We start from the raw sequence: 15,030 nt of genomic DNA, 5'->3' as shown, positions 1-15,030 counted from the left end.
TGCTTTTCACTGTCACCATGTTTTCTTGTTTTATTTCTGATGAGCTTTAGGTTGCCTTATTGAGAGTTAAACCATGTACTCAACCTAAAATCTGAAATCTCTTAATTTTTCTGAATCCATTTTTCCAATAGATGTACAAAAAAAAAGCCTGACACATTAATGGGTGAAATTACTTTCCTTTGCTTTGACACCTCAAAAGGCACAAAGCGATTTCAGAGACAAATCCACATCTGCTACATTTCAAATCTTCTAAGGTCTGTTTATACGAGGGTCTGTTTATTTGAGCAGATACATGTGACTTTTTGCGTGTGCGTCTGCTCGTGTGTGGGTTGTGGTGTAAGCACAAGTCAGCCAGCGGTGGTGCAGAACGTTGCATCTGTTTGTCTTTGGATGACCGCGTGTTGTTTTAGGGGTGCTAATGGGGAGGAGTGTATGTGAAGGCCATTTTGTCATGGTTCAGGGCTCATCAATGGCCGTGAGTAAACCAACTGCCAGGGACTGGACCGGTCCAGCCAACATCAGCTTCCCTCTTTTGGAGACAATGAAGAAAATACTCATAGGACTGTAAAATAGATGGGAGGACTGTAAAACAGATCAGCCTGTTTGGTGTAGGAATATGAACCTGGTAAACTTGAGTCAGTTTGCTGGACCATCTCATCTGACACTTATATTAATTTTTAAAATTCAGGTATCTTTTTCTGTTTTGAAGGAATATTATCCCAGTGCACAGTTTTAGGGAGCTATGGTAAAGTTTGTCTTCCTGCTGATTCTACCATTGAAAACCTTTTTACTGAGATGCTCCATAATGTATGGCACATAAAGTAAGGAAGTGCTGAGCATCCACCCATGTGTTGCTGGTCAGTTGACTGAAAAAAGGCAAATTAACTTATAACATTATACAACATGACAAATCTGGCTGTTTAGAAATACTTTCACTTTCACTCAAATCTTGGAAACGGACTACAATATGCATGCCTCTTAGTAGGTAAGCTACAGATGGATAGCTAAAATGCAAGCCGATAGCTAATTAAACACTTAATACTATATCATGTTGCTATAAAAGGCCAGGATATTCTTGGCATTCAGCATCTGAAAGATAGGATTCAGGTGCTATTGCTCAGGTCTGTATGTAAAAATAACAATACAGTTGATAAAAACATTATTTCTTCAATAATCAAGATGTTCGGTTATTATCTAGCCGTAGAAATAATTGTCATTGTTTGTACGTTTTTGTTTAAAATGTTGGATAGAAAGTGAAACCAAGGTATTTGTAGCCACGGGTGTCATTCCATTTCTTAAATCTAAGATTGCTCGAAACTGAACCCGGGGCACGTCAAGTGTGTGTGTTTTTTTTTGAGACAAAACTTGAAAATTTTAAAATTGCTTTGAGCCCGTTGGAGTTACTCTCACTCAAGTCTTCACATTTCGGATGACAGTTGTGACAACTGATGTGTTCTCTCTGATCTCGTAACATGTTAGTATTTAGACATGTGTTTGTGCTTTTCTTTTTCTGTCAGTTTGGGCCATTCCCTATGCTCAGCAGCGTGACAGCAAGGTGTAGTGATAACCATGTGGGCTGCACTGGCGTAGGGCCTTTACATGAGAGGGAACAGTGGGGATATGCAGACTGGAGTCAGAGGCCCATCCATTAACTTGACAGGGTGCAGAAGCTGCCAGGAGTTGAGCGCATGCTTTGGAGCATGCCTCCTCTGAGGGTGTGTGTGTGTCTCAGCGCGCCCTGTACCGCCCCGGTTTCTCGGAGCACCACCAGAGAGTCTGACCCTGGCAGGATAGCCAGGCTACGTCCATCTCCCCTGTCTGTGTCTGGAACCACAAGGAGGCTCTGTTCGGTTCGGCTTGGCCCAGAACCCCGAGCGAGGAGAGGAAGGGCGACAGTGCAGCCCGACGCTCCCATCAGACTGTCTGCCTCGACGTTCCCCGAGGAAATCAGTTTAACAGTCCCCAGCTCTTGGCAAGCAGACAGAGTGGGTGGGAGGCTGCAGAGGGGGGGGTTGAAACAGGGAAGAGGTGCATGTGTGTGTGTGAGAGAAAGACAGAGGAGAGAAGGGGAGGGGAGGTGTTACTGGCTTTCTGGGCGAGAGGGAAATCTAATAAAATTGAACTAATGGGGTTGTGGAGTTTTAGGGGACAGAAAGTGGGATTTGCTGGCAGGCACTGGTGGGTAACTGGTGGTGAAAGCAAAGAGGATGGAGCAGGAGCCTTAAACCAAACCCCTGAGTTTGAATACAGCATGTTTAGTTTAGATTACGACTTAGAGAGCCGTAATGCGCTGTGACACAACTCTGGAACAAATCAGGAGACCACAGCAACATTTTTAGTTCCTCTTACTTCCCCATTTGTAGGTATGAGTGAAATAAGTGAACTTTTGATATCAATCCCAAATTTTAAGTAATTATGTTGACATTGTGAGCATTCCATCGCAGAAATTTAAAAAAAGTAAAAACAACAAAAATACAGTTTTTTCAGATGTTAAATAATGCAATTAAAAATGTTCATAATATTTATTTTTGTAAATTAGAACTTAGAAGAGTTGAAAGGTTAATATTTGGTGCAATAAATCCCTGATTTTCAATAAAAACTTCGAAGTGTTTCATCATGTTTCACACAAGTTTTTCACTTTACTGTTGTTTTTAGTTCGTATTTTTAGGAATGTAGGTGAAGTGTTCACTATTCTTCTGTTACCAATGATAGATTTTATCTGCTGGACCTCTTTCTGTTTAAAATAAAAACTGGACTGCCTCAATTCTGTCTCAGACGAAGGTATAAAAGCCAGGAGCCTGTTGTTCACGGCCAAAACCTCTGGAGACAGCTGCTGCATGAAGGTATAGCTGTACCTGTTGATCTTAGCTACCAGGTTTCATGATGCATTCAGGGACCAGAAATAGATGGGATTTCGCTAAACCAATTGGAAATACTTTGTCCCCACATTTTGAACCAGTTTTGTGTTCACAAAGAGCGAACAGAGATATACAGAAGCTTCAGTATTTATCTGGGCTGTTTTTATGGGAAGAGTAAGATCTCCATTTAAAACTTTGATCTTTTTGTCGTTAAACTGTGACACCACAGACTGGTTAAATCTTTCCAACCTTCTGTAAGGCGCCAGATAGCGCACCGCTCCACTTTTAAGGGGAATAAAAGTGCTCACCCCGACCTTACTGGCTTTGATTTACCCATCCCCAGATAGGCGTGGTCGCCTCCCTTTTTTTGTACCTGCTCCATGCTCCTGCTTTCTCCTCCCAGGGTTAATAGATATGAAGTCATCTGGTGGAAGAGAAACCCTGGTGTGTTCTCTGGAGGTGCCCAGAGCACTCCCAGGGACATCACTCAGAGGCCTGTCGTGTCAGAGAGGAAGCAGCTATTAATAAATATCATTAATGGACAATCACCTGGTATCACAGAAACCACATAAATGTGAGCAGCCTAAAACAACAGAGTGGGAGTTGGGAGTCAGAGGGCAGAGGTCTGCGAGGAGATAGCTTCCTTCTGTTGAAAAGCCAGCTGAATCAGGGATTTTTAAAAAAAATCAATACCCGCCATACTTTTAGCACACTCAGAATGCATGAAATGTTCTGTCAAACACATGTATTTATGCTTCTGTCTGATAGAATTACGAGGAAAAGAGCCGACCGAGTCTTTATGGTGTCACATAAACCCCATATTTTTGTCTTTTACCTTTGGTTTCCATTTTCCTGCAGCAGCTTGGCAGACAGTGGTGGGAAGCACTGCATGCCATCTTACCTGCAAGAAGTCCGCGCTGCCACAGGTTAACACCTGCACTCTTTTAATGACTGTTTTCTGGGACGGCTATGTTGCTGCAAGAGAAATGTAAATGTATCCATGCGTGTGTGCGCGTGTGTGTGTTATTAAAGTAAAATGCACATAGTGGTTAGGTTCCTGTGCTCAGCAGAGTCTGGGGAAATACAACCTTGTGTTAAAAAGTCATTAGGGAGCTGATGAAGGTGTTTGAGAGTCACAGCCTGCTCATCATCGCTCTGCTAACGTCCCTTAGTTGCGTCACTGTGGTTCTGGATACAAAGGCTTAAAGTTTTGGCTGAACACGACTTCACTCCAGATGGAGGAAGAGCTGACACTTGTGCAGAGATAGCTTCAGGAGTAGACTTGCTGTCACGGTAAGGCCTTCTTCTTTTAGCTCAATTTGTGACTTTGCCATTATTCTTAAATTCTACTGCTTATATGTTGCCAGATGTTGCATTTTCAGTAAAGTATGTCGTATGTTATCGCCTCAAAAATGACAATAATGATGATTGTAGCACTCAATTTCTCAAGTTGATCATTTCTGCAAAATATGCCCTCATACAGAAAAGGCTGATATGATAATATTAGAGTTGGCTTTGGGTCTAACGGTGTGAATGAAAGTATCACGGCTTCAGAAATTTTCCTTTAGCTTGCATGCTCTGTGTTTTTCTTTTCTGGGTCATTAAAATCTAATTAAAAGAGCACAGTTTTGATTGTTGTACATTTTCAGTAAGGGTTCCATAGAGAAATAGGGGCGTTCTACCTCCAACCATTAGCATTTCCAGCAAAAAAGTCATGCAAATCAAACAGGTCAAACCCTTAAAATTTAAATAAAGAAACTTTCAGATTACCTATTAACATGTTTTTTGAGACCGGGGTTGTTTAAGATGTATTTGGTCTTAACACTTCTCAAACTAACTGTGAAGCTTCAGAAATGAACTTGTATTAATGTTAAAACATAGACAGTAAGAGAGTTATAAATTGCAAGCAGGATTTTAACTGCTTCCCAAAGTGCCTCTCCTCAAAAATATCTTCAACTATCTCTTTAATAGTTGTGTTTTAACATAGGATTACTAGGATTGTAATTTTTTACTTTAACTTTTTTTTTTTTTTTCCAGAGCGCCTATTCTTACCATGAAACAAGAATGATTTTATTTCATGTAGTTACATTTTGAAGCAGTTATTTCTTCATTTGACTGCGCCCTATAAATGTTTTACTTTCAGCAATATTTTTTGGTTAATTTGGTGCTTTGTGTTCGTAACACGTCCTACAACTTCCGCAGCCGCCCCTCGGCTCTCTGCCTCGCCTCTGTACTTTGACACCCGCTGGCCTCTCTGAATTTAGGCTAATTCGGTTAACAAGCACACAGAGCTCCACTGCCAGCTGGAAACCTCCCAGAGCAACTCGTTGTCCCGGACTGATCGTGTTCGAGGAAGAGACATGGGAACCCGTCTAATCTCACCTTACCTCTGGTCTCTTTCTCTTCCACTGCTGCATTTCACTTCCCTCCTTCACTCTTGCCTGAATGAGCATCTTCTGGGCTTTTGTGTGGACTGTAAGGACAATGCGCAATAAACTGGTTTCCTGCTCTTTGAGTGGCGAAACTTTGTATGATCACCTATTAACATGTTTTTTGAGACCGGGGTTTTCTTTTGAACACAGGGAGTTCATTTCCACTTTTGGACACACACTGACAAGGTGCTTAGTCCAAGCTGTGAATTAATTTTGTATCACAATGATGACGACTACAACTGATATGTAAGCCTTTCAACTTTCATTGAAGTTGGATTTCAACTTCCTTTCTGTTACTCCTGTATTTTTTTTCATCTTATATTTGGATCGCTATTCACTATCAACACATAGAGGGTGCGGGATGATCTGTTAGTAGAAATAAAGGCCTTTCTATTACTACACCACTGAGATCCTCAGGATGACTATAGTACTGCAGGGAGCTGCAGGCTTTGTGTACATCCTGCAGTGTGTTTAGCTTTTGTGATATTTTGACATGTATCTCATTGGTCACAAAAAGGAAGGGCTGCGACGCGTGATACTTAATGCTCATGAGGCTGCGTTGACGGGACTTAACAAAGTGAGAGTCTGAGATGGGGTTTGGATTTGTTATCTCTGCATAAGTCCTTTTTAAAACAAACACTTATAAGATGAAAAAGATAAAGCTGCAGAAATGAAACCTGTGTCACAATGTGTGACATTTCCTGGTATGCCAAACAGAAACTATAGTTAGCTGAAACAGGCTCTGCAAGCTCATAATTTCACTCTGCTGGTTTCACGTGCAATCCTCCGTATCGCTTCTTTTACCAGAAACAAGGTAATGAGAACTAAACTAATTGTACATACTCTTAAAAATACATAAATGCACCTAAGCTAATGCAACCCTACAGATGTGCTCTTCTTTGCTGTTTTTTTTTTTTTGTCTTTTAAAAAGTGATTTACTTGACTCTTCCTCTACTCTGCTTGTAAAACGTTTTTTGCGCTCATAAGGCGGTGTGAGCGAGGAGCGCAGAGCTGATGTTTTTGCTTCGGCCATGTCTTAGCATCGTGAGCGGAGCCAGCTGGATGCCATTCCCGATGGGAATCATGAATGTGAAGGTTGTTAAAAGATATGGAGCCTTGTATCAAGCGTGGACTCACTAGCAGCAGCTGGTTGGCGGGGGGAAGGGAGCACCGAGAGAAATGAGAGCACTGGGAAAGAGTTTAAAAAAAAAAAAAAAAGGAAAAAAGTGGAATTCATAACAGTAGCCTAGGAAGGAATGTCTTTCGTTGCGTTTTTGCTGGTAACATTGTGACTGGGACATAGTATAGAATTAGAAATATTTATATTAAAGTTTAGATGCCATTCAAATCTACATATGTCACTTTTTTATTTTTACATCTGTGTTTTTCCTCATGTGATGCCCAGAAAAACAGAGCGGAGCAGACGGGGCATTTGGTAAACACGAGGAACACAACTGTACCTTTGCTGAGTCTCCCTCAGGCCTCGCTCATCGAGGACTCAGACTCAGCCAGGGCTAAGTAGACCTCACAGCTAAAGCAACAAACATTCCTTTAGCTGGGTCAACAGTCTGACATTCGCACCTCACCAGCAGGTTCACCTCAGCAGGCAGCGTCCAAGCTCATGGAAAAATAGTCTATTGGGAATATGAAGAGGAAGGATTGGTATGAGGACATTTGGAAAAGGTGCAGAGCAGGTATGACAGGAGTGAAGGGGAGAGCGAGGACAGGCTAAGTGGTTTTGATTTGTTCACCTGACATACGGATTTATGAAGCCACTTGTCTTGTCGTCTTCAGCAAATGCTCTCTACCTCTTAATCAGCTCACTGAAGATGCACAACAAAACAGTGCTTGAGAAAGAGATTTGGGCCTCGTGAAAGGTTGTGCATTTTTAGAAGCTGTAAAATAGTATCCCAGGAATCTATGGCAAAAGCTTGAAAAATGTTTATGTACAAATAATTTCTCCACCCAGTCATAGCGAGCTTGAGATGTATTGCAAAGAATAATGGGTAAAAATGAAGAAAAATACTCCAGACTTGCGTCTGTGATGATAGCATAAATTCTAAGTTTTTTTTTTTTAAAAAAAAGGTCTAACCAAGAACTGCATTTGCAAATTACCCTCTGGACAGAAGGCATTTGTACAAAATAATGCAAAAAAATAAAAAATAAAAAAGAGCCCAAGCTGGTTTTCAGATCTGAGATTTTCTTGCTACAATGCAACATTGCGGCACCATTCAGCCACACTGAAAACACAAAATTAAATGTTGTGTGTATCTCTTTTCTCCATGCAGAGGCTGAAAGCTGCCCTCTCCCACCACCCTGGTGCCATCCCTAACGGCAACATGAACTCCATGGGCCACATGATGGAGATGATGTCAACAAGACAGGAGCAGGGCAACCATCATCACATGCACTCGCACCCGCACCAGCACCTCCAAGCACCTCCCCACACGTACCAGCACCACGGACACCACCACCACAACCAGGGCCACGGCCAGGGCACACACCACCACCCACAAGGACACAACCCTCATCACAACTCCCACAATCCTCACCTCCTGCCCGGGCACCCACACCAGACATCACCGCACGCTCCTATGCACTCGCAGGTAAGAGAAGCCAATTCCCAGGGTCTGAGCTCCAAGGCAAAGCCGCATGTTTCATAACACATTAAATCTCCCACTCAGTGAGAAGTCACTGACTAATTGAGGGCAATGTTTCAGTAGCCCTTTGTGTAGTTTTGGAAGAAGCTATTAGTGGTTTAATGCTCAAGCATTGCTGAAATGATGCTTAAAATTAGAAGGTTAGTGGACAAACCCATTCCCCCCGCTTGCATCCTCAATGCCAGCAAGTTTCCTGGCACGCTTTTCAGAAAACGCTTTTCTTCTCAGGTTGGTCAGCTGCAGGTCAGAGCTTGATGCCTGTCATGAGGGCATTGCTTAGAGTGGAAGTCATAAAGTGGGGGTCATTAAAGATGCTCACAAATGTCTGTTGGAAATTTACTCTCACCTCATCCTGCACCAATGAGCCTGAGACATGTGGCCACATGAGAACTTCTGGAGCACGAGGAGCGCTGTAGAAGCTCGTCCCGATGTTTCGCTGCAACCACTGATCAGAATCCTGGAAGTTGTTATCTGTGAATGGATGTGGTTTAATTTAAAACTGATGCTTACAGCATTGTGACTTTCTCCTTGTACCGTTGCCGTTATTTGCGGTGTCAGTCTTTTGGATAAAGCACAGTCAGACTAGAAGAAATGCAACTCCTTGTATGTTCCAGATGTAGCATTAAGGCATTAAAGCAACCCGTTCTGTATGCACAGCTGCCATTAAAGCAGCTTGTGTGTTTTCCATGGTTCTCATAAAAATGGTAATGATCTGAAGACTGAAAACACTTGACTTTGCCAAGGAGACGTCAAGATCTGTCAGAGCATGTACGTTTTTAGAAACGGGCCTTTTCACTATGTCTGCTGGTGTTAGTCTGAGTGGAAGTGGGCGTTGGAAAACTGCCTCCTGACACCTCTTTAACAAGGTGGGCAACTCTGGTGAATCAACCCAGTCACCCACTCAGTCTTTCACGTCTGACGCACGCAGCCCGGCTCCTGAGGCACGTGCTGCAAACAGATGTTGTTTTTGGGTGAAGGTGCTAGGCATTCAAAAACAAGGGGGAGATAATGTATAGATGTTTACACACAAGCTGCTTTGAGGCCAGCGCAGTGGTGACAGCAGACAGCTTCCGGGCTGTTTTCCAGATGCCAGGGAGGTTGCACACTACGCAGAGAGACGCTGTGTCATCCCGAAGATCCCAATAATGATCATCCCGTGCGCCGTCTGTTTCAGATGTCACCTGCAACCCAGCAGATGCAGCCCACACAGACGCTGCAGTCCCCCCCAGCCAGCGGCGGGCGACGCAGACGGGTAGTGGACGAGGATCCGGACGAACGACGGCGAAAGTTTCTCGAGCGAAACAGAGCGGCTGCGACGAGGTGCAGGCAGAAGAGAAAAGTGTGGGTGATGTCCTTGGAGAAAAAAGCTGAAGAGCTCACTCAGACTAACATGCAGCTTCAGGTATAAAGATGAAACTACATTCATTCATGTTGCAGTGTGAAATTCTAAGCTGTGTGGTCCAGTGCCTTGCAAAATATTCACATCCTTTGAACCTTTTTACATTTTTCATGGTGCAAGCACAAACTTAATTTCATTCATTTGCTATTTTATGTGGAAGACCAACACAAAGTAGAACACAGCCATGGAGCGGAAGGAAAACTGTACATAGCCATGAATTTATTTAAATAAGACCTGAAAGGTGTGATAGGCTGCAGATGTGCACTTCGTAGAACCATCTCGTGGACATAGGTCCATACAGACAGAGACGTGTGCATTCTTCTTTCTTAAACAACTGAATCTCAGTGGGCTTGGATGGTGACCATCTGCGGGAAGCAATTTTCAAGTCACGGTAAGGTCACTTAAACACATGAACCTGCTGTGATCTAAACCAGTCCGTCATAGCTCTGGTTATATGATCGGGATTGTTGTCCTGCTACCAGCTCCAAATCCTTTGTAGTCTCTTCCCACAGGGCTGCCTTGTAATAAGCTCCATCCATCTTCTGAAGTTGTAACTCTGACCATCACACTGAATTTCACGTGCCGGTTGATAAAAAGTATCCTCACAGCATGATTCTTTTTGAGATCAAACTGTTACCTTTGATCTCATTTTCTATGATTATCTTGTTATGCATGTTATTTGTATCCCTTGCATGGTTTGTGCCAGACAGAAAACATTACTTTTTTGTTTGCAAGAGTTGCCTTTTTCTTGCCACTCTTTCATTAAGCCCAGACTTGATGATTCAATGGCTAGACTTATCTGATAGGTACTTTGTGTTGGTCTGTCAGACACATATTAATACTTTTGCAAGGCACTGTAAATCATTGTAAATTGTATTCCTTGGTTACCACTACTAACAAATGTCTTCTTTTTTTTTTTCAGAATGAAGTAACCATGCTAAAGAATGAGGTGACCCAACTCAAACAGCTTCTGCTCACACACAAGGACTGCCCCATCACCACTATGCAGAAAGAGTCCCAAGGTTACCTCAGTGAGTAGCCCAAAACATAAACACAGATGAACCCCATGCACACACACATTTTGGAATATGACCAAAACTACACCTTCCCTGACGTGCCTTAGCCCTGCAGACTTAACTCTAAGGTATCTGCCAGGACTCTTTGCGCTGATGTGCTGGTATTCAGGTCCCACGCTCGCCGCAGGACTCTTTCTTTCGCACCAGGGTGTTGCACACTCTGGTAGCCGGCCCGGATTGGGAGTTGGTCGTCTAAATCTTCGGAGAGACTAAATTTTCCATCCAACAGCTGCACTTTGCACAGGGAGTCAACGTGAGAAAACCCTGACAGTCTACAAATTGGCAAAATCTCATCAATGCCCACAACCATTGTGACTTTTCGGATTGCGCTCCAGCTCCGCTTCACATGACATCAGAGCTCCACCCTTTGATACGGACTCAAGTGACGTTTTCATGTAAATGGGATGAGGCACCTCCCTGTGCCAGCAGAGGAAAATAAGGCTCACATCCCCAATGGCTGAATGGCTCTTTTATGCAGGCGAAAGCCGCATCCCAGACAGGGCAGGAATGGCTTTCATTGATGAGTCTAGCTTGTGTGCAGATGTCATCTTCAATGTGTCTACAACTCATCAGCATGTTTACTGGCTTAACTGATTCAATTTACACTATCTGTCCTATCCTATTTTTGTTTTTGGAATGTTACATGTACTAAAGTAATATTTGTATATTAAAAGCTATTTTTATTTTTTTTTTTTTTACCAATAAATTGCTTCTTTCTTTACGATTATGAGATGGTTTGTGTTTATTTTTTTATTTTAGCAAGGTTTTTTTTGTTGTAAAACTTACACATGTAACTATCCTTAGTGATGTCTCTGCTGTGTCCTCAGGTCCAGAGAGCAGTCCAGCTGGCAGTCCTACCCCAGCATGCTCCCAGCAGCAGCAAGTCATCCAGCACAACACCATCACCACCTCCACCACGACTGTAGGGGGCGGCACTGTGCACGGACAGGCTAACCATCGCACAGACATTAACCCCATCCACTAGGGACTGGAGAGTATCATTTTTTTCAGCTCCCCCTCTTCTTTTCTGAGGGTCACCAGCTGCACACGCTGCCCCCCCTCCAAGTCCCGCCTCCCACTAGGAGAAAAACCTCAAAAGACCAGCGCGGCTGCTCTTTATACAGTAGCTACAGTATATTTTTATAGACCAACCCTGTTAACGTGCAGTGGCTCTGTGGTTTGCCCAGTCTTGTTTTTCTGTCTGCTTTTTTTTGTGCAATTGGCTGAAAGAAGTGTTGTTGCTGATCATCAACAGCAGTTTTGGAAGTTTTTCTACTTTGTTATGGTACAAAGCTGACGAGGTGGATATGGAACCAGAGAAAGGAGCCAAAAAGCATCTGATTATCTTCCCCAGAATTATGTCTTAGATTTTGTATGCATAATGGACTGAATAAGAAGTCAAATCATTACCTGTGCAAGACAGACAGGTGGACTTCGGTATCGTATGTTTGACACAGAATCCACGTCAAACTGGCGCTATGCCTTTGTAAAGACTTAAATCTGGTATGACTGTTAGCATTCACCCTGTTACTATAAGTCTTAATGAGCTTTATTATAATCTGCATGACAGTGATGACACCTTGCGTACAAATGGAAGCAATACATAGCAGTGTTGATTATCCCCGTTTACTGTATCCCCGCATCATGATCAGTGACCAAAACATTTGATGTTGTGTCAGCTACAGAACTGAACACTGTGATCCCGGTGAGGCAGCTCAGGGCGTTGAGACCAACTCCTAAGCACTGCAGGACCAACTCAAGCTTTAATCGTTGAAGACTTTTATTTGTCTGTGTCGAGTGTTTGGATTTAAGTTCCATATGAAATTTATGTTTGATTGTGCGAATGCATGTGAGTACTGTATAGTGATCTTTTTCCTTCTTTTCTGTGCAGAACAAAGTTCAGTTAGAGCAGAAAAAGAGAGGAGCTTGTGAGAAAACAGGAGAATTTGGGAAAATTATTTCTTTTGGGGAACAGACAGCCTTTAAGCATTTCTTTCTCGGTGTACTTTCCAAGTTATCACAATGTGCCTGAATCTTTTTTTTTTGTTTTGTTTTGTTTGCTTACGTTAGACAACTTTGAAAAATTGTTTTCTGTTGTGTTACTACTTTAATTGTTTATGTTTGATGCATATTAGAGATAGATTTTTCCACAGGTAAATAAGTATTGAGCATATTTATGTTTTTCTCATGACAGTCATGCTGCATGTCTGTAACAGCCCAGGTAGTATCTACACATGGAGAAAATAAATCCAAGTTATGCCAGATCTTTTGTAATGATATGGTATGTCACAGGGAATGAATATTGAAAATGCTTACTAAAATGTATGCAATCTAATATTAAAAGGGGGGGGGGGGTAAAAAATCCTTTTTGAACCGTTTCAGAACAGACATACGGAAATTGAGTTCATTCATTGGTTAGATTCGATCCTCTACATACCTGTTCCAGTTCTTGATTTCTCTGCAACCCTCCTCTGTGCACTATGAGACTGGAATTCATTTTTAATTGGATTCCAGTCAGATGATTGACTGGGCCATTCAACTGTATTTTCTTTTTCTAAAACTGTCAGTTTTCTTGGTTGTTTGTTTGGGATCAATGTCTTGCCTAAAAACTTATCTTCATTTCACCTTCAGATCAGTTGTAAATATGCCTGCCAGTGTTAAATTACTTTCTAACCTCAATGTTAGTGTCGTGTTTTGGGATAGTATAATTCTTAATTCGTTCCCCAAATATGGTGTGGACAGTGACAGTGTTATTTTGTTCCTAAGCTGAACACATGTTTATGTTGACTTCACTTCAGCAGTGAATGCGAACAGCCTAATTCCAGGTATTTCTTGAGAACTCTGCAAGTAGTCCCCGGCTCTTCTAAGCAATTTTTCTTGTCTCATCTGTCAAAGACTTTGCCAAAAATACCTGTTTGTGACCGTAACTGTGCTCACAGAAATCCAGAAACCTCTCTTTAACCAAAACTACCAGCATCTTGTGCTGCAATCCGTTTGTGATGGTTACGAGAGATTTCTTTGCTTTTGCTTGTCATAAGACACTTAATGCATGATTTCTTGGTAATAAGAATCATTTTTTTTAACCCAACAATTGAATACTATTAGTCAGCTAATGAGGTGCAGGATTTTTTTTCTAAATACTGCCAGATTTTAGTGTTTGTTCTTCTCCTTCTTGTTCTTTTTTAAAATACTTTTAAAGTGTTCAGTACTTCTTTCCTGTGACACATTTGTTTGATTTTTTGTTTTTTTTCATAATACATAGTTTGTCACTGACATGTGGCATTCATTTCAGGGCAGTAGCCTCACTAGAAATCTATGTCCTGAGAAAAACATTGATGTGTTAAATAATTGTTTGCAATTCTCTATTACTGCCTTTTTCTGTCCCCTCGTCAACCTCAAAACTTCTCACATCAACCACATCTTGTCCTTAACTCCTCTCTTGAATGACCAGAAATGTCAGTTGAATTGCATGCAGACCATGATGCACTGTGTTTTGCAGCAACATGGGTGAAATACATTCCTCTGGCAGGTGGGGAGATCACAGCGTTGTCTATGCACTTTTGTCCTCTGATGTGACAGAGGGTAGAATAGCCATATTAAAAGGTCAGAGTAATTCTCAGCGATCTCCCATCTTCACACACCAGCGAGAAAAACGTAGCGTGTTTTGCCTTTTCTTTTCTTTTCTTTGAGAGGCCATGCCTGCCTTGCATCACAAGGAGACCTAAAGTGTCGGTATGGATGTCGAGCTGTTTAACTTGTGCTTCTTGTTGTTTTCAAAAACGTTTCTCTTCCCATTCATGCCAGGCTGTTGAAGGGTTTGGAGAAATGTAGCTTTTATGTAGTCTCTTGATGTCGGAGCCTGCATGTGCAGCTCAGTATGAGTGATGAAGAGTGAGAGAAATTCTCTTAAAAAGGGCTTTGTTGTACCACCCCTCTGACTGGAAGCTTGCCTTATTTTTAGTTTGTAAAACTAATGACGGAGATGATGTCTGAGTTACCATTCCGAATTAATCCTTTTGCATGGAAAAAAAATAAAAAATGTTAATGACCTCAGAATACTTTAACTGGAATCATTAGTCTTTGGAGTTATATATAACTTTACTCTCTTTGACTGAATTTGAATTTATTACAGAGAAAAACATTTGTTACTCTTTCGGCAAAGAAAACGGTCAGATGGAAGACAACGTGTGCATATCTGTGTGCAACATCACATTGATGATGTTGTGACTGTATTATTTGAAATTTAAATATATAAATATTGTACATATCATTAATTTCTATAATCATGTACATGTATTGACACCACCTTTCTTTTTGAAGGGAGTATGAAATGTGTGGTACGTTTGTAAATAATGTTTTCATAGCACTTGTTGCCTTTTGTTGAACGCCTAAACATGGCGACTCGTTCCAGCGCTTCAAAACTTGTTTATATGAAATGGACTGATGAATCCATTCATGCCTGCATAACTTTGTACAACATTTTGTGTGTTTGTGTCTGTAATTATGTTGCCTTTGTTTTAATTTGCATTTGTACAGACATTTAATATCATTGCAGTTACATTACGGTATGAAAATAAAGCACTTGTTCTGTAACATACGATTTAG

At 41.7% G+C, this 15,030-nt stretch overlaps 1 protein-coding gene across 3 annotated transcripts in view; it reads left to right on the top strand.

The window, feature by feature from the left end:
- creb5b (cAMP responsive element binding protein 5b) overlaps positions 1-15,022 on the top strand; it is a 44,240-nt gene extending 29,218 nt beyond the window's left edge. For all 3 annotated transcript variants that reach the window (XM_055047945.1, XM_055047944.1, XM_055047946.1), the window contains 4 exons: positions 7,579-7,896; positions 9,125-9,352; positions 10,272-10,380; positions 11,253-15,022. In XM_055047945.1, the coding sequence (XP_054903920.1) occupies positions 7,579-7,896; positions 9,125-9,352; positions 10,272-10,380; positions 11,253-11,410 (813 nt within the window). In that variant the 3' untranslated portion in view covers positions 11,411-15,022. The remainder of the gene's footprint in view (positions 1-7,578; positions 7,897-9,124; positions 9,353-10,271; positions 10,381-11,252) is intronic.
- The last annotated feature ends 8 nt before the right edge of the window (positions 15,023-15,030 follow it).

Source organism: Poeciliopsis prolifica, unplaced genomic scaffold, assembly GCF_027474105.1.
Source record: "Poeciliopsis prolifica strain line A6 unplaced genomic scaffold, Auburn_PproV2 SCAFFOLD026, whole genome shotgun sequence".
Taxonomy (NCBI): domain Eukaryota; kingdom Metazoa; phylum Chordata; class Actinopteri; order Cyprinodontiformes; family Poeciliidae; genus Poeciliopsis; species Poeciliopsis prolifica.
Note: the sequence above shows the minus strand (reverse complement) of the source record. Positions and strands in the feature narration are given on the sequence as shown.